Source organism: Mobula birostris, chromosome 9, assembly GCF_030028105.1.
Source record: "Mobula birostris isolate sMobBir1 chromosome 9, sMobBir1.hap1, whole genome shotgun sequence".
Classification (NCBI taxonomy): domain Eukaryota; kingdom Metazoa; phylum Chordata; class Chondrichthyes; order Myliobatiformes; family Myliobatidae; genus Mobula; species Mobula birostris.
This window is the reverse complement of record NC_092378.1, coordinates 155,946,988-155,973,593: the sequence shown is the minus strand read 5'-3', so window position 1 is coordinate 155,973,593 and position 26,606 is coordinate 155,946,988. Positions and strand designations below refer to the sequence as shown.

At 44.3% G+C, this 26,606-nt stretch overlaps 1 protein-coding gene across 4 annotated transcripts in view; it reads right to left on the bottom strand.

The window, feature by feature from the left end:
• Positions 1–26,606, bottom strand: part of nlrc3 (NLR family, CARD domain containing 3) — an 82,340-nt gene that overhangs the window by 46,716 nt on the left and 9,018 nt on the right. For 2 of the 4 annotated variants that reach the window (XM_072269255.1, XM_072269257.1), the window contains exons 2-3: positions 11,052–11,273; positions 4,252–4,512 (exon numbers count right to left, since the gene is read on the bottom strand). In XM_072269255.1, the coding sequence (XP_072125356.1) occupies positions 4,252–4,512; positions 11,052–11,058 (268 nt within the window). In that variant the 5' untranslated portion in view covers positions 11,059–11,273. Of the gene's footprint in view, positions 1–4,251; positions 4,513–11,051; positions 11,274–24,520; positions 24,553–26,606 lie in introns of those variants that run through there. The other 2 variants (XM_072269256.1, XM_072269258.1) reach the window with 2 other exon arrangements.

Sequence of the window (26,606 nt, the reverse complement as noted above, 5' to 3'; positions counted from 1 at the left end):
GAAGTCAAGGACAGCATAAAAATAAAAGAGAAGAAGTATAACATAGCAAAGATGAGCGGGAAGCCAGAGGATTGGGAGACTTTTAAAGAGCAACAGAGGATAACTAAAAAGGCAATACGGGGAGAAAAGATGAGATACAAAGATAAGCTAGCCAAGAATATAAAGGAGGATAGTAAAAGCTTCTTTAGGTATGTGAAGAGGAAAAAATCAGTTAAGACGAAAATTGGGCTCTTGAAGACAGGGTGAATTTATTATGGGGAACAAGGAAATGGCAGACAAGTTGAACAGGTACTTTGGATCTGTCTTCACTGGGGAAGACACAAACAATCTCCCAGATGTAATAGTGGCCGGAGGACCTGGGGTAACGGAGGAACTGAAGGAGATTCACATTAGACAGAAAATGGTGTTGGATAGACTGCTGGGACTGAAGGCTGATAAATCCCCAGGGCCTGATGGTCTGCACCCCAGGGTAGTTAAGGAGGTGGCTCTAGAAATCATGGATGCATTGGTAATTATTTTCCAATGTTCTATAGATTCAGGATCAGTTCCTGAGGACTGGAGGGTAGATAATGTAATCCCACTTTTTAAGAAAGGAAGGAGAAAGAAAACAGATAATTATAGACCAGTTAGCCTGACATCAGTGGTGGGGAAGATGCTGGAGTCAATTATAAAGGATGAAATAGCGGTACATTTGCACAGCAGTAACAGGATCGGTCCGAGTCAGCATGGATTTACGAAGGGGAAATCATGCTTGACTAATCTTCTGGAATTTTTTGAGGATGTAACTATGAAAATGGACAAGGGAGAGCCAGTGGATGTAGTATACCTGGACTTTCAGAAAGCCTTTGATAACGTCCCACATAGGAGATTAGTGGGCAAAATTAGAGCACATGGTATTGGGGGTAGGGTACTGACATGGATCGTAAATTGGTTGGCAGACAGGAAACAAAGAGTAGGGATTAACGGGTCCCTTTCAGAATGGCAGGTGGTGACTAGTGGGGTACCGCAAGGTGCTGGGACCGTACAATATACATTAATAATTTAGATGAAGGAATTAAAAGTAACATTAGCAAATATGCAGATGACACAAAGCTGGGTGGCAGTGTGAAATGTGCGGAGGATGTTGAGATAATGCAGGATGATTTGGACAGGTTGGGTGAGTGGGCAGATGCATGGCAGATGCAGTTTAATGTGGATAAATGTGAGGTTATCCACTTTGGTGGCAAGAACAGGAAGGCAGATTACTATCTGAATGGTGTCAAGTTAGGAAAAGGGGAAGTACAACGAGATCTTGGGGTCCTTGTTCATCAGTCACTGAAAGTAAGCATGCAGGTACAGCAGGCAGTGAAGAAAGTTAATGGCATGTTGGGCTTCATAACAAGGGGTATTGAGTATAGGAGCAAAGAGGTCCTTCTGCAGTTGTACGGGGCCCTGGTGAGACCACACCTGGAGTACTGTGTGCAGTTTTGGTCTCCAAATTTGAGGAAGGACATTCTTGCTATTGAGGGAGTGCCGCAGAGGTTCACGAGGTTAATTCCCGGGAAGGCGGGACTGTCATATGTTGAAAGATTCAAGTGACTGGGCTTGTATACGCTGGAATTTAGAAGGATGAGAGGGGATCTGATTGAAACATATAAGATTATTAAGGGATTGGACACGCTAGAGGCAGGAAACATGTTCCCAACAATGTTGGGGGAGTCCAGAACCCGAGGACACACTTTGAGAATAAGGGGTTGGCCATTTAGAACGGAGTTGAGGAAAAACTTTTTCACCCAGAGAGTTGTGGATCTGTGGAATGCTCTGCCTCAGAAGGCAGTGGAGGCAAATTCTCTGGATGCTTTCAAGAAAGAGTTAGATAGAGCTCTTAATGATAGTGGAGTCAAGGGATATAGGGAGAAGGCAGGAATGGGGTACTGATTGTGGATGATCAGCCATGATTACAGTGAATGGCGGTGCTGGCTCGAAGGGCCGAATGGCCTACTTCTGCACCTATTGTCTATTGTAACCCTTAGCAGGCAGTGCTCACAATATGACTGCGTTCAACTTGAAATTTGATAGGGAGAAGGTAAAGTCTGACATAGCAGTATTTCAGTGGAGTAAGGGAAATTACAGCGGTATGAGAGAGGAGTTGGAGATGCTGGCAGAGATGTCAGCAGAGCAGCAATGGTGTGAGTTTCTGGAGAAAATGAGGAAGGTGCAGGATACATGTATTCCAAAAATGAAGAAATACTCTAATGACAAAATAGTACAACCGTGGCTGTCATAGGAAGTCAAAGTGAACGTGAAAGCAAAAGAGAGGGCATACAACGAAGCAAAAATTAGTGGGAAGTTAGAGGATTGAAAAGCTTTTAAAACCCTACAGAGAGCAACAAAAAGAATCATGAGGAGGGAAAAGATAAAATATGAGAGCAAGCTAGCAAACAATATCAAAGTGGATAGAAAAAGCTTTTTACAAATATGTAAAAAAAAAGAGATGAAAGTGGATAGAGGACCGCTAGAAAATGAGGCCAGAGAAATAATAGGTGACAAGGAGATGGCAGATGAACTAAATGTGTATTTTGCATCAGTCTTCACTGTAGAAGACACTAGCAGTGTGCCAGATGTTGAATGTGTGAGGGAAAGAAGTGAGTACCATCACTATTACAAGGGAGAAAGTGCTCAAAAAGCTGAAAGACCTAAGGGTACATAAGTCATCCAGACCAAATGAACTGCACCCTAGGGTTCTGATAGAGGTAGCGGTAGCGATTGTGGGGGCATTAGAAATGATCTTTCAATAATCATTGGACTCTGGCATGGTTCTGGAGGACTGTAAAATTGCAAATGTCTCTCCACCCTTTAAGAAAGGAGAAAGGCAGCAGAAAGGAAATCATAGACCTCAGTGGTTGGGAAGATGTTAGAATCAATTATTAAGGATGAGATGATGACACAGGACAAGATAGGACAAAGCCAGCATGGTTTCCTTCAGGAAAAATCCTGCCTGATGAACTTGTTGGAATTCTTTGAGAAAATTACAAGTAGGATGGATAAAGGGATGCAATGGATGTTGTACATTTGGACTTTCAAATGGCCTTTGAGAAGATATCACACATATCACACATGAGGCTGTCTACCAAGTTAAGGGTCCATGGTATTACAGGAAAGTTACTAGCATGGTTAGAGCATTGGCTGATTGGTAGGAGGCAGCGAGGGGAAATAAAAGGATTATTTTCTGGTTGGCTGCCAGTGCTAGTGGTGTTTTCACAGGGGTCGGTGTTGGGACTGCTTTTTATGTTGTATATCAATGAGTTAGATGGTGGCTTTGTGCCAAGTTTGGTGGAAGAAGATTGGTGGAGGAGCAAGTAGTTTTGAGGAAACAGAAAAGGCTGCAGAAGGACTTTGACAGATTAGCAGAATGGGCAAGAAAGTGGCAAATGAAATACAATATTGGAACATGCATGGTCATGCACTTTGCTGGAAGAAATAAATGTGCAGACTATTTTTTAAGTGGTGAGAAAATCTAGAAATCTGAGCTGCAAAGGGACTTGGGAGTCCTTGTACACTACACCCTAAAAGTTAACTAGCAAGTTGAGTAAGTGGTGAGGAAGGCAAATGCCATGTTAGCCTTTATTTCAAGAGGCCTAGAATATAAGAGCAAGGATGTGATGCTGGGGCTTTATAAGGCACTGGTGAGGCCTCATCTTGGGTATTGTGAACAGTTTTGGGCTCCTTATCTTAGAAAAGATGTGCTGGCATTGGAGAGAGTTCAGAGGAGATGCACAAGGATGATTCCAGGAATGAAAGAGTTATCATATGAGGAACGTTTGATGGCTCTGGGATTGTACACACTGGAATTTAGAAGAATGAGGGGGGATCTCATTGAAACCTTTTGAAAGTTGAAAGGCCTAGACAGACTAGATGTGGAAAGGATGTTTCCCATGGTGGGAGAGTCTAGGACAAGAGGGCACAGCATCAGGATAGAGGGGGTCCATTTACAACAGAGATGCGGAGAAATTTCTTTAGCCAGAGGGTGGTGAATTTGTGAACTTTGTTAGCACAGGCAGCTGTGGAGGCCGGGTAATTGGGTGTATTTATGGCTGAGTTGATAGGTTCTTGATTGGCCACAGCATCAAAGGTTATGGGGAGAAGACTGGGGAGTGGGGCTGAGGAGGAGGAAAAACAAGGATCAGCCATGATTGAACGGTGGAGCAGCTCCAATGGGCCAAATGGCCTAATTCTGCTTCTAAGTGTTGTGGTCTTGTAAAAACACCTTACCGTAGACTGTCACTAAAAGGTAGAGCTGTGAGTTAGTGGTCTCTATAAAAGTCTGCAAAGACTCAGATGCTGCATGTCCCTTCCCAGCAAGGACGTCGATCACTGCCTTCGTTCTGTCTGTTGGGCCTGTCAGTTCCTGAATTTGATTGACTTCCTCAGTGCTCATCAGGTCCTGCCTCTTCATGTAGCGGATTATCGACTCCAGAAAGGGCCCGTTTATGGATTTAACCAGGTATTTCCGATATCTGTTGATCCAAATACCTAGGATGCACACAAGTCACAAGAGGGACTGAAAATCCAGATGCATGTTCCACACTCCAAATAAAGTTCAACATTGTTAACTATAACTATTTGTATTGCTGTTCCCATGGCAAAACACCCCAAGGCCATTCAGAGGTGTGTTTCATACAAACTGTGGGACCAAGCCACATGAAGGTGTTGGGGCAGCTGGTAAAAGCCTGAAAAAACAGACGCCAGATTCTGAAGTTCAGAATCAGAATCAGGTTTATTATCACCGGCATGTGACGTGAAATTTGTTAACTTAGCAGCAGCAGTTCAATGCAATACATAATATAGCAGAGAAAAAATAATAGTAATAAATAAAATAAAATAATAATAATAACAACAAATAAGTAAATCAATGATATATATTGAATAGATGTTTAAAATATGCAAAAACAGAAATACTGTATATTTTAAAAAAGTGTCCAAAGATTCAAAGTCCATTTAGGAATCGGATAGCAGCGGGGAAGAAGCTGTTCCTGAATTGCTGAGTGTGTGCCTTCAGGCTTCTGTATCTCCTAAAAGTAACATTAGCAAATTTGCAGATGACACAAAGCTGGGTGGCAGTGTGAAATGTGAGGAGGATGTTATGAAAATGCAGGGTGACTTAGACAGGCTGGGTGAGTGGGCAGATGCATGGCAGATGCAGTTTAATGTGGATAAATGTGACGTTATCCACTTTGGTGGTAAGAACGGGAAGGCAGATTATTATCTAAATGGAGTCAAGTTAGGAAAAGGGGAAGTACGAGATCTAGGTGTTCTTGTACATCAGTCACTGAAAGTAAGCATGCAAGTACAGCAGGCAGTGAAGAAAGCTAATGGCATGCTGGCCTTCATAACAAGGGGAATTGAGTATAGGAGCAAAGAGGTCCTTCTTCAGCTGTACAGGGCCCTGGTGAGAACACACCTGGAGTATTGTGTGCAGTTTTGGTCTCCAAATTTGAGGAGGGACATTCTTGCTATTGAGGGAGTGCAGCGTAGGTTCACAAGGTTAATTTCCAGGATGGCGAGACTGTCATATGTTGAAAGATTGGACCGACTGGGTTTGTATACTCTGGAATTTAGAAAGCTGAGAGGGGATCTTATTGAAACATATAAGATTATTAAGGGATTGGACACGCTGGAGGCAGGAAGCATGTTCCCGCTGTTGGGTGAGTCCAGAACCAGAGGCCACAGTTTAAGAATAAGGGGTAGGCCATTTAGAACGGAGTTGAGGAAACGCTTTTTCACCCAGAGAGTGGTGGATATGTGGAATGCTCTGCCCCAGGAGGCAGTGGAGGCCAAGTGTCTGGATGCTTTCAAGAAGGAGATGGGTAGAACTCTTAAAGATAGCAGAATCAAAGGTTATGGGGATAAGGCAGGAACTGGATACTGATTGTGGATGATCAGCCATGACCACAGTGGCCTACTCCTGCATCTATTGTCTATTGTCCTACCTGATGGAATTTGGAGCAAAAGACAGAATGCTGGAGGAATTGAGCAGATATGGAAGCATCTGAACATAGAACAGTACAAGCAACACACATCAAAGTTGCTGGTGAACGCAGCAGGCCAGGCAGCATCTCTAGGAAGAGGTACAGTCGACGTTTCAGGCCCAGGCCCTTAGCCTTGATGAAGGGTCTCGGCCTGAAACGTCGACTGTACCTCTTCCTAGAGATGCTGCCTGGCCTGCTGCGTTCACCAGCAACTTTGATGTGTGTTGCTTGAATTTCCAGCATCTGCAGAATTCCTGTTGTTGCATTTATAGAACAGTACAACACTGTTTTGTTCTGTACAGGTCATCTGGCCCACAATGTTGTGCCAACCTTTTAACCTACTCTAAGTTCAATCGAACCCTTCCCTCCCCAATAGCCCTCTATTTTTCTTTCTATCTATCTGTCTGTCTGTGGAGGTAAATGGACAGTTGAATTTTTGCACTGAAACATCCTTATCTGGAATGAATGATGAAGTGATACACAGTATAAAGAGGTGAGTGAGGGGAAGGCTTGAAGAATATTGTAATGAGAGAGTGAGCAAGGCAGGAAGGCTGGGGGATTTCCAGAGCAGAGAGCCCAGTACACCTACCAGTGGTGTAGCAGCTAATTCAGAGCAGAGCAAGGTCAGCTTGGAGATCTTGGAGAATGAGAGGTCTAGAGGAGATTGGAGAGGAAGGAGCACGTCAAACAGCCAAAACTGGTACTAAGTCTATTAAAGGCATTTCATGAACTAGGACTTATTTGGCTATGGTAGAAGGAACTTCACCTTAAAGTCTGTCAGCCACAAACCCCGGGGATGAAAGTCAGTTATGTGACACATACAATGTTTAATCTGCTTTTACTGTGCGTGAGCAGGATGTGGCGATCAGGACACTTCAAATCTGTGCCCTCAAAGCTCAGAGGACTAATTGCAGACTACTCTGGCTCTCAGTTTGTGTCAATGTTCATTTCCAACTAATGCTTCAGTGGGAATCCCTCTCTCCTCTCAAGAACTATTCCTTACACTTGAGAAAGGCACTTCCAAGGATGACAGGATGGAAACCCTGGGGTTAGATTGATCTTGGAGTAGATTAAAAGGTTGGCTTAACATTGTGGGCTGAAAGGCCTTACTGTGCTGTACGGTTCTATGTTCTGTGTTTTTCACAGGAAGAGTTACCTGATGTCAGCCTTTTACTGGTTTCTCTTCGATTCTTCCTCTACAACCACAGCCACATCCTCTAGTCATAGAGTTTACTGCACCTATGCAGGCCACTTAACCCAGTGTGTCTACGCCACCTCACACCCATCTGTACTAATCCCACTTAGCTGCATTAATTCAATAAGGCCATAAGGCATAGGAGCAGAATTAGGCCATTCAGCCTATTGAATCTGCTCCATCATCATGGCTGATTTATTTTCCCTCCCAATCGCATTCTCCAGCCTTCTCCCTGTAACCTTTGATATCCTGATTAATCAAGAACCTGTCAACCTCTGCTTTAAATATAACCAATAACTTGGCCTCCACAGCCGTCTCTGGCAATGAATTGCACAGACTCACCATACTCTGGTTAAAGGAATTCCCTCTTATCTCTGTTCTAAAAGGTCATCCTTCTATTCAGAGGCTGTGACCTCTGATCTGAGGCTCCCCCATGATAAGAAATATCCTCTCCACATACACTCTATCTAGGCATTTCAATATTGGATGGGTTTTAATGAGATCCCCCTCTCATTCTTCTAAATGAGGAATAACGTGTCAATATTTCAGGCCAAGGCCACTTATCAGATCTCAGCCTGAAATGTCGACTGTTTATTCATTTCCATAGATGCTGCCTGACCTGCTGAGTTCGTCCAGCATTTTGTGTGAGTTATTGTGGATTTCCAGCATCTGCAGAATCTCTTTGTTTATATTTTACACAGTCAGGCAGTTTTCCCCAGGGTAGAAACATCAAACTTCAGAGTACATGCTTTTAAGGTTGCGGGGTGTAGTTTAAAAGCGACGTAAGGGGTAAGTTTTTTATGAAGAGCATGATAGGTGCCTAGAATGGGTTACTGGGGTAGTAATGGAAGCAGGCAGCCAGGTGGAGTTGAAGAGGCTTTTCGATAGACACATGAATATGAAGGGAATGGAGGGATATGGATGATACACAGGAGGAGAATATTTAACATAAATTGGCATCAAGCTCGGCACAACAAATGTCCTGTCCAATGCTATACTGTTCCATGTTCGATATTCTGCATTCTATCAATGTGGCCATGAATAATTCTGTTGTGACTTCCCCTCATTTCAGCTCCACAGAGCTCCTGTGTGGTTTAAAATTCTGATGGTTTCCTTAATTGCCGCTTTACATTGGTTCATTTGCCTTAAAACTGGGTGCTCTGGGCAGGGCTCATCAGCCATGACTATCAGTTCAACTAAGTAAAGGAAACCCTGATCTCAAACCTCCGCTGCCCGGGGGTTATGTCCACTCACGGGGAAGGCTTCAGGAGTAAACCCTGAGGAAACATCTGGAGCTGGAGTCCCTAAGGCAGTCTGATGTTGAATTCAACACTGACTGGCAACTCCTGCGACACTGCTGTTTCCAAGTTGTATGTGTCTCTGCCATTCCTTTGGGTTCACCAGCTGAGTGGGGAGGGAAGCCCACTGCATGGACAACAGCTTGCTCTCCATATACTGCCCTGGCTTCTGTATCGTGTAGACGGCTAGGGTGCAACATCCATGGTCGATGGTCCACACCAACCAACAGACGGCCTCTCCCATTGGTTCAAATGGATCCTATAACATTAGTGGAAAGGCAGGGGCAAGTTTTCCCATTCTCTCCAAAACGGAAGTTGAAATGTTATGTTGAAGTTGTATTAGACATTGGTGAGGACTATTATGTGGAGTATTATGTGCAGTTCAGGTCAACTATCTATGAGGAAGATATCAATAAGATTGAAAGAGCAGAGAGAAATTTTACAAGGATGTCACTGGGACTTGAGGACCCAGAGAAAGGTTGAAGATCTTAAGACTTTTATTCCCTGGAGTGTAGGAGAGTGAGGGGAGTTTTGATAGAGCTATTCAAAATTATGAGCTTTTTATACAGAGGTTAGGTAAGACTAGAACTATCAAGTCAATAGATAATAGACAATAGGTGCCATTCAGCTCTTCGAGCCAGCACCGCCATTCACTGTGATCATGGCTGATCATCCCCAATCAGTACCCTGTTCCTGCCTTCTCCCTATATCCCTTGACTCCGCTATCTTTAAGAGCTCACTCTTTCTTGAAATAATCCAGAGAATTGGCCTCCACTGCCTTCTGAGGCAGAGCATTCCACAGATCCACAACTCTCTGTGTGAAAAAGTTTTTCGTCAACTCTGCTCTAAATGGTCTACCCCTTATTCTTAAACTGTGGCCTCTGGTCAAATCAAGTCACTTTTTATTGTCATTTCGACCATAACTGTTGGTACAGTACACAGTAAAAATGAGACAACGTTTTTCAGGACCATGGTGCGACATGCTACATATAGGTCATGGGTTAAGGTTGAAAGGTGAAATGTTTAAGGGGAATCTGAGGGGGAGCTTCTTCACTCTGAGGGCGGTGAGAGTGTGGAACGAGCTGCCTACAGAAGTGGTGGATGAGGGTCTGATTTCAACATTTCAGAGAAGTTTGGCTAAGTACATAGATGGGAGGGGTATGCAGGGCTATGGTCCAGTTGCAGGTCAATGGGACTAGGCACAATAACAGTTGGCACAGGCTAGATGGCCCAAAGGGCCTGCTTCTGTGCTGTAATGCTCTATTAATCTTAGCCAGGTTTCCACATTCACTATCCCCAACCCTTTAACGCTGACTGCACCTTGCAGTGTGCAAGTGAGCTCCCATGCGACTTGCCTCGACAACAGTGATTGCACGTCAGAAAAGCAACTGGTTGAAGAGCTCTGTACAGCCGAAGGATGTGGTAAGTCTTTGTGTACAAATTCTCTTTCTCATCAGTGCTAATTCACATCTCTGCTCTTTGCTCCGGGTCACTGGATTTGTACTGTGTGTGAAGTATGGACAATATTTCATGGGTTTGTACAGATCACTGGTCAGAGCAGCATTTGCTGTCTATCTCTAACTCCGCGAGGGGGGTTAGTGGGCAACCTCGATGCCACAGTTATGTGTGGTGAAGATCAAAGTGGTCTGGTGCAGCTGTGGGTTTGCTAGGCTCTTTTCTGAACACATGTAAACACCACATTGTTGTGGCACTGGAACAGATAGGGTAAGTAGCTTTGTAGCACAGTAGCTGAAACATATGGGTTTGAGGATCACCACTACTAATTTTACAGTCGGTGTTAACACAAGAGGTTCTGCCGATGCTGGAAATCCAGAGCAACACACACAAAATGTTGGAGGAACCCTGGGCAAAATCTACTGAGAGGAATTAACAAACAATCAATGTTTTTGGTCGAAACCCTCCATCAGGACTGGAAAGGCAGGTACTTCAAAATTCAAAGTAAGTTTATTATCAAAGTACGTGTATGTCATACACACCATATACAACCCTGAGATTCATTTTTGTGGGCATTCACAGAAAGTACAAAGAAATACCATAGAATCAATGAAAGACTGTACATAGCAGCACAGACAAACAACCAATGTGCAAAAGACAACAAACTGTGCCAATACAGAAAGAAAACAAAATAAAAAAATAATAGTAAATAAATAAACAGTAAATATCGAGAACGTGAGATGAAGAATCCTTGAAAGTAAGTCCATAGATTGTGGGAATAAATTAGTACAGTACAGGGGTGAGTGAGGTTATCTCCACTGGTTCAAGAGACTGATGGTTGAGGGGTAATAACTGTTCCTGAACCTGGTAGTGTGGGACAGAAGCCCAAGTAAGAAAGTAAGGGAAGGGAGAGGACCACAAGCAGGCAGGTGATAGGTGAGACCAAGTGAGGGAAAAAGGTAGTGGGGGGGATGAAGTGAGAAGGAAGGAGGCGATAGATGGAAGAGGTAAAGGTTTACAGGTTCTGATGAAGAGTCTTGGCCTGAAATGTCAGCTCTTTATAGATGCTGCCTTCCTCAAGCTACAAAGATGTACCTTCCATCGTGTCACAGAGGCTGCTGGTTTCGGAGGTGCAAATGTCTTCCTCCAATCCTGTGAAATGTCATCGATCAACCTTTGTACTGCTGCTTCTGGGAGAGACGATGCTGAATCTTCTGTGGTGCCTGTTCGAATACATATCATCCAGGCACAGACTGACGTCACAACTTGCTCAGCATTGTCCACAGCTGCCATTCAGATCACCCTTTCTCCATTCTTCTGCAAGACAATTTCAGATCTTTAATTCAACGTTCAAAACTATGTCACCTCAGCATAACTTGTAGAACATAGAACAGTGCAGTACAATACAGGCTCTTTGGCTCACAATGTTGTTCCAACCTTTTAATCTACCCTGAGATCAATCTAACCCTTCCCTCTGACATAACCCTCAATTTTTATATCATCCATGGCCTCTCTAAGAGTTTCTTAAATGTTCCTAACGTGCCAGCCTCTACCACCATCTTGGCAGCACGGTCCGCTCACCCAGCATCTTCTGTTACTTGTTTTTTTCCCAGATCAGGCACAGCCATCTCTCCCTCAATCAGCGTCAGAGGGACCATAGTGGTTCAGAACTTTGAAACAAGTCTGAACCAGTCTGTTTGTCTTTCGCCAGGTGCTGCCTGACTCGCTGAGTATTTCTGGCATTTTCTATGTTTCTGCCCTGCTTTTCACGACCTCAGGTCATCCCAAAGCATAACACAGAGCTTTAGCATCACTTGTAACAAAAAAAAACGATTGTTGCTTGTGTCACTTGCTGTGCACAAAGTAAAAAAAACCTGATGATTAAGGGGAACCTGAGGGGGAACTTCTTCACTCAGGGGTGGTGCGAGTCTGGAACCAGCTGCCAGTGGAAGTGGTGGGTGCATGTTCAGCTGCAACATTTAAGAGAAGTTTACATAGGTACATGGGTATGGAGGGTTGTAGTGTGGGGGGTCGCGATCCGGGAGGGGAACAGGGGATTGTGATGTGGGAGGGGGAGGGGGACGGGGGGGTTGTGATGTGGGAGGGGGATGGGCGGGTGTTGTGATCTGGGAGGGGGACGGGGGGGTTTGTGATCCGAGAGGGGGACAGGGGGTTTTGATGTGGGAGGGGGACAGGGGGTGGGTTGTGACCCGGGATGGGGACAGGGGGTTGTGATGTGGGAGGGGAAGGGGGACAGGGGGTTGTGATCCGGGAGGGGGACGGGGGGTTTTGATGTGGGAGGGGGACCTGGGAGGGGGCAGGGGGTGGGTTGTGACGAGGGAGGGGGAGGGGGGGTTGTGACGCGGGAGGGGGCGGGGACGGGGGGGTTGTGACGCGGGAGGGGGAGGGGGACGGGGGTTTGTGATCCGGGAGGGGGAAGGGAGACGGGGGGGGGGGTTGTGATCCGGGAGGGGGGACGTGGGGGGGTTGTGATCCGGGAGGGGGACGGGGGGGGTGGTTGTGACCCAGGACGGGGACAGGGGGGTTGTGATCCAGATGCAGATCAATGATTTTAGGCAGAAAATAGCTTGGCATGGACTAGATGGGCTGATGGGCCTGTTTCTGAGCCGTAGTGCTCAAAGACTTGGTTGAGGGCTGAATGATGCCCGTTCATTAAGGAGAGCTTCCCAGGTAGCGCCATTTAGCTCTTAGGATGCACAGGATGTAGGCAAAAGGCTGACATTAGCAATATGATATCCATTCCTGATCCAGCCCAGTTTGTACAGGTCCCAGTAATCCAAAAAACGAAAGCAGTCCCCTCTCTGAGCCATCTCTTTAGCTTGCAGTGCAGATTCAGACTTATTTATCAAGTGTACATGGAAACATGCAGTGAAATGCTTCACTTGCATTAGCCACAACACACCCGAGGATGTAGTGGGGTAACCCACAAGTGCTGTTGCACATTCTGGCACCAACGTAGCATGCCCCCAAGGTTCAGCAGAACACAAACAGCATCAACACACAACGTTTATCAGATCTGTCCTATTCCTACATTCACAACCATGTGGCACCAGAAATAATCCAGAGGTAACATATGTAGGCATCCCGCTTTCTAATTTGTGACCCAGTTCCTTAAATTCAAGATGCCGGACCTCATCTGTCATTTCACCCTGGTCATTAGTACCAATAACTTGGTACTCTCCCCACTGGAATGCACTGTGTCTGTTCTGTGTTTTCCCTGATTCTTACAACAATGAGGCAACACAACAATTTGGAATCACACCTATGGCCACACAATCCTCGCAGATTAGATTTGATGCAAATGACACATTTCACTGTATGTTTTGATGCACATGGCAAATAAAGCTAACCTTAAATCTTTCTTTTATCTTGACGTCTCAAAAAGCTCAGTCATTTTTATGAGGCAGGACATCCCCCACACAAAGCCACACTGACCATCCTTAACGTGTCTGTGCTTTTCCAAACGTGAATAGATCTGGTCCAAAGTACCTTCTCCAATAACTTCTCCACCAATGATTCTTTTAATTTTTTACTTATTTAGAGATACAGTGCCCTTCCGGTCCAACGAGCTGCACTGCTCAGCAACCCTCGGCAATCCCGATTTAACCCTAACCTAATTGTGGGACAATTTACAATGACCAATTAACCTACTAACTAATAGGTCTTTGGACTGTGGAAGCAAACTGGAGGGCCCGGAGAAAAGCCATGCTTCCACGGGGGGCGGCGGGGGGGGGATGTACAGAGGATGCCGGGACAGAACTCAGAATTCCGACACAGGAGCTATGCTACCATGGAGCCCAACCCTTCATGTTAGGGTTAGCGTTTCCTGGTTTGTCCCTGTTGCACTTCTGAAACAAATGAACAACACTGGCTATTCTCCACTCTACTTGCGCCCCAACCATGACTGAAAAAGGTACAAAGATCTCTAAAGAATAGATTTTTAAAGATTAGCTGTATTTCAGAATCAGAATCAGAATCAGGTTTATTATCACCGGCATGTGTCATGAAATTTGTTAACTTAGCAGCAGCAGTTCAATGCAATACATACTATAGAAGAAGAAAAACAAAATAAAATAATAAATAAATAAATAAATTTAAATTATGAGTATTGAATAGATTAAAATCGTGCAAAAAACAGAAATAATATATATTTTAAAAGTGAGGTAGCGTCCAAGGGTTCAATGATGGCAGAGGGGAAGAAGCTGTTCCTGAATTGCTAAGTGTGTGCCTTCAAGCTTTTGTACCTCCTACCTGATGGTAACAGTGAGAAAAGGGTATGCCCTGGGTGCTGGAGGTTTTAATAATGGATGCTGCCTTTCTGAGACACCGCTCCTTGAAGATGTCCTGGGTACTTTGTAGGCTAGTACCTAAGAATCAGCTGATTAGATCAGCCTGTCAGACGGTTCATCTATAGAAGTTTTTGAGTGTATTTGTTGACATACCAAATCTCTTCAAACTCCTAATAAAGTACAGCTGCTGTCTTGTCTTCTTTATAACTCCATTGATATGTTGGGACCAGGTTAGGTCCTCAGAGATCTTGACATCCAGGAACTTGAAACTGCTCACTCTCTCTACTTCTGATCCCTCTATGAGGATTGGTATGTGTTCCTTCGTCCTACCCTTCCTGAATTCAACAGTCAGCCCTTTCATCTTTCTGACTTTGAGTGCCAGGTTGTTGCTGCGACACCACTCCACTAGTTGGCATATCTCGCTCCTGTACACTCTCTCATCTCCATCTGAGATTCTACCAACAATGGTCGTATCGTCAGCAAATTTATAGATGGTAATTGAACGATGCCTAGCCACACAGTCATGGCTATAGAGACAGTAGAGCAGTGGGCTAAGCACACAACCCTGAGGTGCACCAGTGTTGATCATCAGCGAGAAGAAGATATTATTACCAATCTGCACAGATCGTGATCTCCCGGTTAGGAAGTCAAGGATCCAATTGCAGAGGGAGGTACAGAGGCCCAGGTTCTGCAACTTCTCAATCAGGATTGTGGGAATGATGGTATTAAATGCTGGGTTATAGTCGATGAACAGCATCCTGACATAGGTGCTTGTGTTGTCCAGGTGATCTAAATCTGTGTGAAGAGCCATTGAGATTGCATCTGCTGTTGATCTATTGTGGCGATAGCAAATTGCAATGGGTCCAAGTCCTTGCTGAGGCAGGAGTTCAGTCTAGTCATGACCAACCTCTCAAAGCATTTGATCACTGTCGATGTGAGTGCTACTGGGCAATAGTCATTAAGGCAGCTCACATTATTCTTCTTCGGCACTAGTATAATTGTTGCTTTTTTGAAGCAAGTGGGAACTTCCATTCATAGCAGTGAGAGGTTGAAAATACCCTTGAATACTCCCGCTAGTTGGTTGGCGCAGGTTTTCAGAGCCTTACCAGATACTCCATTGGGTACTTCCACCTTGCGAGGTTTCACTCTCTTTAAAGACAGCCTATCATCGGCCTCTGAGACGGAGATCACAGGGTCATCAGGGATCTTCACAGCTGTAGTTATATTCTCCCTTTCAAAGCGGGCATAGAAGGCTTTCAGTTCATCTGGTAGTGAAGCATCACTGCCGTTCATGCTATTGGGTTTCGCTTTGTAGGAAGTAATGTCTTGCAAACCCTGCCAGAGTTGCCGTGCATCCGATGTCGCCTCCAACCTCATTCGAAATTGTCTCTTCACCCTTGAAGTAGCCCTCCGCAAATGATACCTGGTTTTCTGGTACAGGCCTGGGTCGCCAGACTTGAATGCCACAGATCTAGCCTTCAGCCGACAACGTACCTCCTTTTTTTTTTAAGATTTAGATTTTTAGATTATGAGAACACTCAGTCCTCTTTTATTGTCATTTAGAAATGCATACATGCATTAAGAAATGATACAATGTTTCTCTGGAGTGATATCACAGAAAACAGGACAGACCAAAGACTAACACTGACAGAACCACATAATTATAACATATAGTTACAACAGTGCAAAGCAATATCATAATTTGATAAAGAACAGACCATAGGCACAGTAAAAAAAAAGTCTCAAAGTCCCGAGTCGATCGACTTCCAAGTCCCCGATAGTAGGCAGCAAACGGGAGAAACTCCCTGCCATAAACCTCCAGGCACCGTCAACTTGTCGATACCTTGGAAGCAGTTGACCCCAGCCAACACTGAGTCCATCCATCCGAAAACTTCGAGCTTCCAACCAGCTTCTCCGATACAGCCTCCCGAGCACCATCCTCTGCCGAACGCCTTTGACCTCTCCCCGGCCGCTGAAACACGCAAAGCCGAGGATCTCGGGGCCTTCAGCTCCGGAGATTCTGGTTACCACACAGTAGCAGCAGCAGCGAAGCAGGAATTTCAGAAGTTTCCCAGATGTTCCGCTGTGCTCTCACGTCTGTCTCCATCAAATCAGAATTGTGAACCTCCTGGTTCATCCACAGCTTTTGGTTTGGGAATGTACAGTAAGTCTTTGTGGGCACACAGGTTTTAATGAAGTCGGTAACAACTACAGCATACTCTTCCAGTTTTGAAGATGAATCCCTGAATACGGTCCGGTCCACCGATTCAAAGCTGTCCTGTAGGCACTCCTGTGTTTCCCTTCTCCATACCTTCTTGGTCCTCACTACTGGTGCTGCAGTCTTCAGTCTCTGCCTATATTCAGGGAGGAGTACAGCTAGGTGATCAGACTTCCCGAAGTGAGAGTGTGGAATCACATGGTAGGCATTTTTAACGGTGGTGTAGCAATGGTCCAGTGTGTTGTTTCCTCTGGTATTGCAAGTGATCTGTTGATGGTAGTTGCTTAGTGATTTTTTTCCGACTGGCCTGGTTAAGATCTCCCAAAACGATGATGAAGGCATTAGGGTGTGCTGTTTCGTGCATGTTGATCCCATTGCTCAGATCATCTAAAGCCTGATTGACATTGGCCTGAGGTGGGATGTAAACTGCTACCAAAATGGTCCCGGAGATCTCCCGTGGTAGGTAAAAAGGACAGCACTTAACTGCTGGATATTCCTGGTTTGGTGGGCAAATTGGGATATCACTGATATATTTGTGCACCAAGAAGAGTTGTGCATAATCCTCCACCTCTGCTTTTGAGAGATTCTATAGATCTATCCTGACAGTGTATAGTAAACTGTCAATCTGAATCACTGCAACTGGTCAGTCAGTCAGTGGGTGCCATCCCAAATCCGGGATTGGCGGCTATGCACCTCCATCTTCTTCCACCTTGTGACAGCACCGAGTACAGCCTCTCCTCCAGTTTGTTCTCACTGGCCGCCTTGGCACCGCCCGCCGCCGAACTCGAGCTCGAGGCCGTGTCGGCCTCCAGCCGCGGCCGCTTCTTGGAGCTCAGCCCTTCCTTAGGCGGAGGTTTTGGGCAGGTCCAGGCACACGGTGCAGCGCCCAGTTCATCATATCTCTTCTAACTAGGTGCATAGCATATGATTCGTAGATACGTGGTGAGGCTTTAATCTCTTCCATGGAAGATGGCCGTTGGCTCACAAGGAGCTCATCCGCCCTTTGTCAGGTCTTGTTTTTTTTTAGTCCTGCTGGGTGTCCTCACACCCTCCTCACCAGACTAAGTCCGGTGGGGGAGCCGGCCCAAGTCGCTGACCACTTGACCACGGCCCCCAGCTGAGCGCTGGGCGCTCATCCCCCACCTAATCTCTCCAAGCGTCCGGCACCCGACTACATAGTAATGTTCAGTAATTCATGGTTTTGCAACCTTAGAACTAGTCGGGACTTGATTCTCTCTACCACATCATCACTGGGGAGATTATTCTTCCAGTAAGATGGCAGTTGGTGCGTGGCCAAGTAGTTAAGGCGTCGGTCTAGTGATCTGAAGGTCACTAGTTCAAGCCTCAGCTGAGGCAGCGTGTTGTGTCCTTGAGCAAGGCACTTAACCACACATTGCTCTGCGACGACACTGGTGCCAAGCTGATCGGCCCTAGTGCCCTTCCCTTGGACAACATCAGTGGCATGGAGAGGGAAGACTTGCAGTTGGGCAACTGCCAGTCTTCCATACAGCCTTGCCCAGGCCTGTGCCCTGGAAACTAACGGATGCCTAAGAAGATGGCAATGTGCTCAGTCGCTGTGGCCTCTCTGGGTTCAACCAATTGTGTAATTGTTCATCCTTTATGTATTTTTATGATCACAAAACACTGCTGGATATTAAGAACATAATAGGTCTACCCCACGAGCAAGTTGCTGGATAGCAATGGAGCTGGACTTGTTGTGTACCACATTGTCACCTGCTGCTGTGCAAGTGTGCAGTCCAACAAACAGTGCAAAGGATTGTCTTGGACGTTTCTCTTGTGACCCCCAGTACGCTGTTGGACTTTGCTAATGTAGAATACTGCAAGCCCAGTCTAGTGGTTCATTGGTGAGACTGATGGGGGGGTGGGGGGCTGGGTGGCCTCAGTTGTTGAATGGTCCAGGCCTTCGTAGCATGACGTCACCTGTTGCAGTCAGCCTGGGGAGGAGGCACCGAAAGCAATGTGGGACAGCAGGCCTGCTGGAGTTCTTGCTGAGCTGGGAGCTGGCCCCTGCAGGCAGACTCTCCTGTCAGTGTCTGCTTGGTGGAAGACGAGCTAGATTGCATTCATCTGCAGCTGCACTAGCGTGTGGTGAGAAACTGCTTGCTTTTGCAGAAACATAGCTCCGGGATGATATCCCATGCACCAGCAATCTATATAGCATGCACACAGGAACTTGGGCTAATTTTTGTGACTGTATGTTTTTCTGCCATCACAGCTATATGTGCAATGTGCTGTGTGTGACTGTTGATATTGTGTTTTGCACCTTGGCTCCAGAGGAATGTTTTGTCGTTTGGCTGAATTCATGGGTGAGGATGAATGACCATCAAACTTGAGCTTAACCCCTTTCTCTTTTTCACAAATTCTCAGATTCCCACAGCTACCTTATTTACACTTCCTCCTACTCTACATCTCTTAAGAACTCTATTTCAGTGTTGTAGTTTCTCATTCTCAGGTAAGGAGACCACAACAGTACACAATACTTCAGGTGTGGTCAGACTAGAGCGCTACATCACCTCAATAGAAGAAGTTCACACACATGGGAGCAGAATTAGGCCATTTGGCCCACTGAATCAGCTGTTGACATTCCATTATGGCTGATTTAGTCATAGTCAAAGAATACAGAAACAGGTCCTTTGGCCCATCTAGTACATGCTGTACCATTAATCAGCCTAGTCTCATCAACCAACATCCCGACCACAGCCCTCACACCCCTCCCATCCATGTACCTATCCAAATTTCTCTCAAATGTTGAAATTGACCCAGCACCCACCACTTGCGCTGGCAGCTCGTTCCACACTCTCTCCACCCTCTGAGTCAACAAGTTCCCCCTCATGCGCCCCTTAAACATTTCACTTTTCACCGTAATACATGACCTCTAGTTGGAGTCTCACCCAACCTCATTGCAAGAAGCCTATCTATGACCCTCATACATTTTTTATACCTCTATCAACTCTTCTCTCAGTCTTCTACGTTCTAGAGAATAAAGTTCTAACCTGTACTGCATTGTAGCTCCTAAACACAAAACTAATTGAAATAAAAACAGAGCTGGGAATAACGTGTCTAACTTCGTTCTTACTTTAAGCAAGGCGCGCGCAAATTAGCGGATGCCATTCATGTACTTATACTTATCACCCATAATGAATTATGTAAACAACAAAGAAGTATCAATGAAGCAATTTATTTACACAATTACTCAAATATTACTGGAATATTAAATACTCAACATTTCTCCCTGCTTTAGCCAAAAGCTCTAATTCAATATAGAACGCATTGCAACTTTTATACAGGAGGCTGCGAAACAATTGCAGGTTCTGGAGTCTCCTCTGTGAAGGTTACAGGAGTTGCCTCTGGTTCTGACAGCTCTGGGCACCTTTCTTCTGGACGGCTTGACATCCCAAATACTGCGTGGCAAGTTGCTCGACTTGCTGATCCATCCAGGTCACCAGACAAAACTTCGAGCCAACTCTTTCAATTTGGCCTTACCTAAATGACTGGCATGTAGCTCCTTCAACATTTTAGCTCTTAGCTTGGATAGTACAACAACTGTCAATCCCCACATAAGGCAACTCCGGTCAAGGGCAAGTTTATCCTGACACGGGTAGCAATGGGGGATCTGGAATTTCTGCTGCACATTCCAGGCATGTTGGGTGACCATGTAGACCTGAGACAGTGTTGGGTCTCTCCTGGTTTCCCTTCGGATCATCTTTACCGTAAAAGAGAGACATTCGATTTGTGATAGGGAGAATACATCAAGAGCAGTGGCCTCTTCTGTACATTTTTCAGTTATTTCCATTTCCAAGAGAAAACGGAACAATCCATCAGCATTTCCATGATTAGTTGTCCTCTTGAATTCAATCTTGTAATTGTGTCCTCCAAGAAAAAGAGAACTTATGTTGCTGCTATTAGCAATGCATCTTTCTGCGGATTGAAAATGGACGCTGGTAATTGATGATCAGTAATGAGGGTAAACTCTCTCCCATACAATTATTGGTTGAAATGTTTTACACCCCAAGCCAGAATCAAGGCCTCTCTGTCAATCTGTGTGTAATTTTTTCTTTGCAACGGTCAGGGAAGGTGATGGAAAGGCAATGGGGCATTCACTTCCATCACTCATAACATGTGACAACACTACACCGAGACCATAAATCGAGGCGTCAGAAGCCAGCTTCACTGGATAATGTGCATTATAATGTGTGAGTGCAGTGTCTGACGTCACCATTTCCTTTACCTTTTGAAAGCCACCTCATGCTTCTTTGTCCATTGCCATTTCCTCCCTATCCGTAGTAGTAAATTGAAGGGGTGGAGCACAGCAGCCAGGTTTGGCAGGAACCTGTTGTAGTAATTGACAAATCCTAGAAAGGATCACAAATGAGACTTGTCCTTTGGCCTTGGGGCATCCACCACTGCTTGAATTTTCTCAGCACACTTGTTGAAATACCTGAGCATCAATGGTGTGACCACGGTAGGTGTTGCTTCGTTTAAAGAATTCACACTTGTTGCGTCATGCTGAACCCATAATCTTTTAATCTTTTTAACACTGTCTTGAGATTTTGGAGATGTTTCTTGTCATCCTTGCCAGTAACAATGATGTCTCCAGAACACTGAGTACCTGGGCAACCTGCTCCGTAGCTTTCTGCCAGTATGCAGGTGCAGGTGCTACTCTGACAATAAGCCTATAATAGCAAAGAAGCCCTTTGTCAGTGTTTATGGTGAGAAACATTTTAGACTCTCCTTCCTTCTCCATCTATAGGTAGGCCTCAGCTAAGCCCACTTTGCTGAAGCGTTTTCCTCCAGAAAGGTTTAAAAAGATATCCTCTACCCTGGGCAGAAGCTATTGATCTACTTTCAGTACTGGGTCGATTGTGACCTTAAAGTCACCACAGATCCTGACACATCCATTCCTTTGTCTCCTGGGGCTACTACCATTGCCCATGGACTCCACTCAACCTTGGAAAGAATTCCTTCAACTTCCATGTGATCTAGCTCACTGTCTCCTTTATCATGGATGGTATAAGGAACCAGATGTGACATTTTCATTTAATACTATTTTACCCTTGATATGTTTGAGTTTTGCAATGCCATTCTTGATCACTGCTGTGGCATCATCCAGTGCCTTTCTTAACTCACTTTCAGTTGACTCTGTTGCAGAGGATGTGTCATGTAAATGGTGGGTAATCTCCAATTCAGTTATAGTTGTGTCAGCCACTCATGTCCCTACAATGCTGGCCCTCCTGGTTTTACCACATACAATCCCAATGTGGCTCGTTGGTTGTTGTATTTCACTGTTACGGCTGTCTTTCCGTCAAGAGTTATCTGTTTTCCAGTATAAGTTCTTAGATAGATATCTGCAGGCTTCAGTTCAATGTCTTTGAAATGGCATTCATACTCATTTTGTGGAATGTCTGAAACAACTGAGACAGTGTCCAATTCCATTTTAATTAATTTGCTGTTCACTTCTGGTGTAAGTCAAATTGCTTGTCTATTCTTAATGTCCATAGTCTAACTCGCAAGGCTACCCAGTTCTGCAAAACTTGCATCATTATCAGATTTTTCATCAGCAACACACAGATTAGTGCTCTCTTTGAAAATGCAACTTGACTTTTTATCTCTTTCTCTTCTCTGTGCAGCCCATTTATTTTTGTCTGCCTGACATGCTCTTTGTATGTGTCCTACTTTGTTGCATTTTCTGCAAGTTTCGCCTTTAAACCTGCATTGGTTTGGTGCATGAGAGTCCCTGCCTTAATGGTAACACAATTTGTTCAACAAGCCACTTTCTGTTTGCAAATTGCAAATTTGTTCACACTCACTTTCATTCCTGACTGCAACTCAGTTGTGTCTCTGTCTGCTGTTTCCATTGATACAGCTATTTCAACTGCTCTTTTATGTGTAGGTTATGCTTCAGTTCGGAGCTATTTTTGAATGCTTTCTTGTAAGATTCCACAAATTAAACAATCTCTCAGTGCATTGTTAAACCCATTACCAAACTGACAACGTTCAGACAACTTCTTCAATTCAGCCATGTACGCTGAAATGAACCCCCCTTCCTTTTGATTTTACTTATGAAACCAAAAGTGCTCTGCAATCAACAATGTTTTTAAATGTTCTTACAATATCATCAGCAAAGCTTATTTCGTCTGGTTTGGTCAAACCAGTCAAACTCCTAAGCAAACTGTATGCCTTTAAACCCAATGCATTCAGTACTCGCTTCTCATTGGTCATTTCATTTGCTTTAAAATACCACTCAATTCATTCCATACACAGCAGTTGGTTATCTTCTGTGCAATCGTACACGTCTATCTTTCTTGGCCAGCCATTTCAATGTTTTAAAATTTATGATTATTATCAATATAACTGTACTCACTGTTTATGAACCCATGAATTTGTCCATTTCTGCCTTTTTTTAACTGGAACATCTCTTCCCTTCCATAAGAACATAAAAAGTAGGAGCTGGAGTAGGCCATCTGGCTGGTTAAGCCTGCTCCACCATTCAATAAGATCATGGCTGATCTGGCCATGGACTCATCTCCACCTGTCTGCCTTTTCCCCATTACTCTTAATTCCCCTACTATGCAAAAATCTATCCAACCTTGTCTTAAATATATTTACTGAGGTAGCCTCCACCGCTTCATTGGACAGAGAAATCCATAGGTTCACCAGTCTTTGGGGAAAAACAGTTCCTCCTCATCTCCATCCAAAATCTACTCCCCCAAATTTTGAGGCTATGTCCTCTAGTTCTAGTCTCACCTACCAGTCAAAACAAGTTTCCTGCCTCTCTCTCATCTATCCCTTTCATAACTTTATATGTTTCTAAGATCTCATCTCATTCTTCTGAATTCCAGTGAGTACAGTCCCAGGCGACTCAATCTCTCCTCACAGTCTAACCTCCTCATCTCTGGAATCAACCTGGTGAAACTCCTCTGCATCGCCTTCAAAGCCAGTATATCCTTCTTCAAGTAAGGAGACCAGAACTGCATGCAGTACTTTAGGTGCAGCCTCACCAGTACCCTGTACAGTTGCAGCATAACCTCCCTAATCTTAAATTCAATCCCTCTAGCAATGAAGGCCAACATTCCATTTGTTTTCTTGATAGCCTGCTGCACCTGCAAACCAACCTGTTGTGATTCATGCACAAGTACTCCCAAGTCCCTCTGCACAGCAGCACGCTGCAATTTTTTACCATTTAAATAATCTGCTCTTTCATTTTCCCTTCCAAAGTGGATGACCTCGCATTTACCAACATTGTACTCCATCTGCCAGACCCTTGCCCTCTCACTTAACCTATCTATATCTCTGCAGTCTCCATATCTACTGCACAATTTGCTTTTCCACTCAATTTAGTGTCAACACCAAACTTGGATACACTACACTCGGCATCCTCTGCCAGATCATTAACGTATACCGTGAACAGTTGTGGGCCCAGCACCGACCCCTGCGGCACACTGCTCACCACTGATTGCCAACTAGAGTAACACCCATGTGTCCCAACTCTCTGCTTTCTATCAGTTAATCAATCCTCTATCCATGCTAATACATCACCCCCAAACTCTATGCATCCTTATCTAATGGATGTCTTTTATGTGGCACCTTATCAAATGCCTTCTGGAAATCCAAGTAAATAATGTCCATCTGTTCCCCTCTATCCACTGTCCAAAGAACACATGCTGTGATTTTTTTAATTCGAATGTCTCAGCGAGCTATTTTTTTTAACTCAAACATCTTGCTGCACATTTTTTTAAACTGGAATGTCTTGCTGCAATTCACAAGGTAGGTAGTTGTCTCGGGTCCATTTAAAACCTCCTTGTTTGCCAGTGTTACGTTTTATAGCTCCAAAGGATACAACAAATTAAAATAAAAACATAGGTGGGAGTAATAAGTCTAACTTCATTTTTACTTTAAGCAAGGCATGTACATATGATGTGGTGGCGCAATAACGTATGCCATTCGTGTACTTTTACAAATAACCTATAATGAATTATGTAATCACCAAAGGATGCTTAATTATATGATATACTTACAATATTATACTCTTGGTCTTGTTTGGGGCAACTGTAAAGAAAATCAATTTCCCTCGGGATCAATAAAGTATGACTATGACTATTACTCAAATATTACTAAAATATTAAACACACAACATAACCTATTCAACCTTTCTCTATAATTCAGACCCTCAAGTCCCAGCAACGCCTTGTAACTTTTCACTGCACTCTTTCAATCTCATTTACATTTTTTCTGTAAGTGACTAAAACCAGACATATTGCTTCAAATTAGGCCTCACCAATGTCTTATCTCCTATACTCAATACATTGATTTGTGAACGCCAATGTGCCAAAAGCTCTCTGATGAAGGGTCTCAGCCCGAAACATCGACTGTTAATTCTTTTCCATAGATGCTGGCTGGCCTGCTGAGTTCCTCCAGCATTTTGTATATGTTGCTTTGGATTTCCAGCATCAGCAGATTTTTTTTGAGTTTGTGACTGCGGCTTAATTTATCATGTGCTTAACAATCAATACCAACATCTTCCCAACCACTGAGGTCAGACTAACTGGCCTTTAATTTTCTTTCTTCTGCCTCTCTCCCTTCTTGAAAATTGGAGTGACATTTGCAATTTTCCAGTCCTCCAGAACCATGCCAGAATCTATTGAGTTTGAAAGATCATTACTAATGCCTCCACAATCTCTTCAGCCATATCTTTCAGAACCTTAGCATATATATCATCTGGTCCAGGTGACTTATCTACCTTCAGACCTTTCAGATTTATGACTCTATCTAGCTGTGACACCACTTTAAATGAATTATAGATCTGTATTCCATATTTCGCTGTTCTAATGCACTCCTTAGTGCCCTATCACTCATCATGCAAGTCCTACCCTGGTCGGTCCTCCTGAAGTGCAACACCTCACATTTATCTGCATTGAATTCCATCTGCTATTTTTCAGCCCATTTCACCAGCTGGTCTAGATCCTACTGCAGGATTTGCTAGTCTTCCTCACTCCCAGTCTTGGTGTCATCCGCAAATTTGCTGATACAGTTTAGGCATTATCATTCAAAATATTGATATGCATAACAAACAACAGCAAACCCAGCAACGATCCCTGTGGCACACCACTAGTCACAGGCCTCCAGTCAGAGAGGCAACCATCAACAAACACACTCTGGCTTTTTCTACGAAGACAATGCTTAATCCAGTTTACTACCTCATCTTGAATGCCAAGTTACCGAACTTTCTTGACCAGCCTCTCATGCGTGACCTTGTCAAATACCTTGCTAATATCCATGTAGACAACATCCACTGCCTTGCTTCATTAATTTTCCTGGTAACTTCCTCGAAAAACTCTATCAGATTGGTTAGACATGACTTACCATGCACGAGGTTGTACTGACTATGACTTATCATTCCCTGTCTATCTAAATACTTGTATATCCAGTCCCTTAGAATACCCTCCAATAACTTTCCCACTACCAATGTCAAGCTCACTGGCCTATAATTTCCTGGCTTATTCCTAGTGCCCTTCTACAAAGGAACAATATTAGCTATTCTCCAGTTCTCCAGCACCTCACCCGTCGCTAAGGATGTTTTAAGTATCTCTGCTCGAGCCCCTGAAATTTCTGCATGCCTTCCACAGGGTCCCGAGGAATGCACTGTCAGGCCCTGGGGATTTATCCGCTCTCATTTGGCTCAAGACAGCAAATGCCTCCTCCTCACGTCTATAGACTCTATGTCCATCTCCCAAGTAAATACAGATGCAAAAATTTATTTACAATCTCCCCCATCACTTTTGGCTCCACACCTAGATTACCACTATGATCTTCTAGAGGACCAATTTTGTCCCTTACTATCCGTTTTCTCTTAATAAATAAATAAATATTACATACAGAATCCTTTAGAATTCTTTTTCACCTTGACTGCTAGAGCAACTTCATGTCTTCTTTTATCCCTTCTAATTTCCTTAAGTATTCTCTTGCATTTCTTGTACTCCATATGCCCCTCATTTGTTCCTGCCTGATATGCCTGCCTTAAACCTCCTCCATTTTCTTTTTTTCAATATCTCTCGAAAACCAAGATTCTCTAAATCTGTTATCCTAGCCTTTTATTCTGACAAG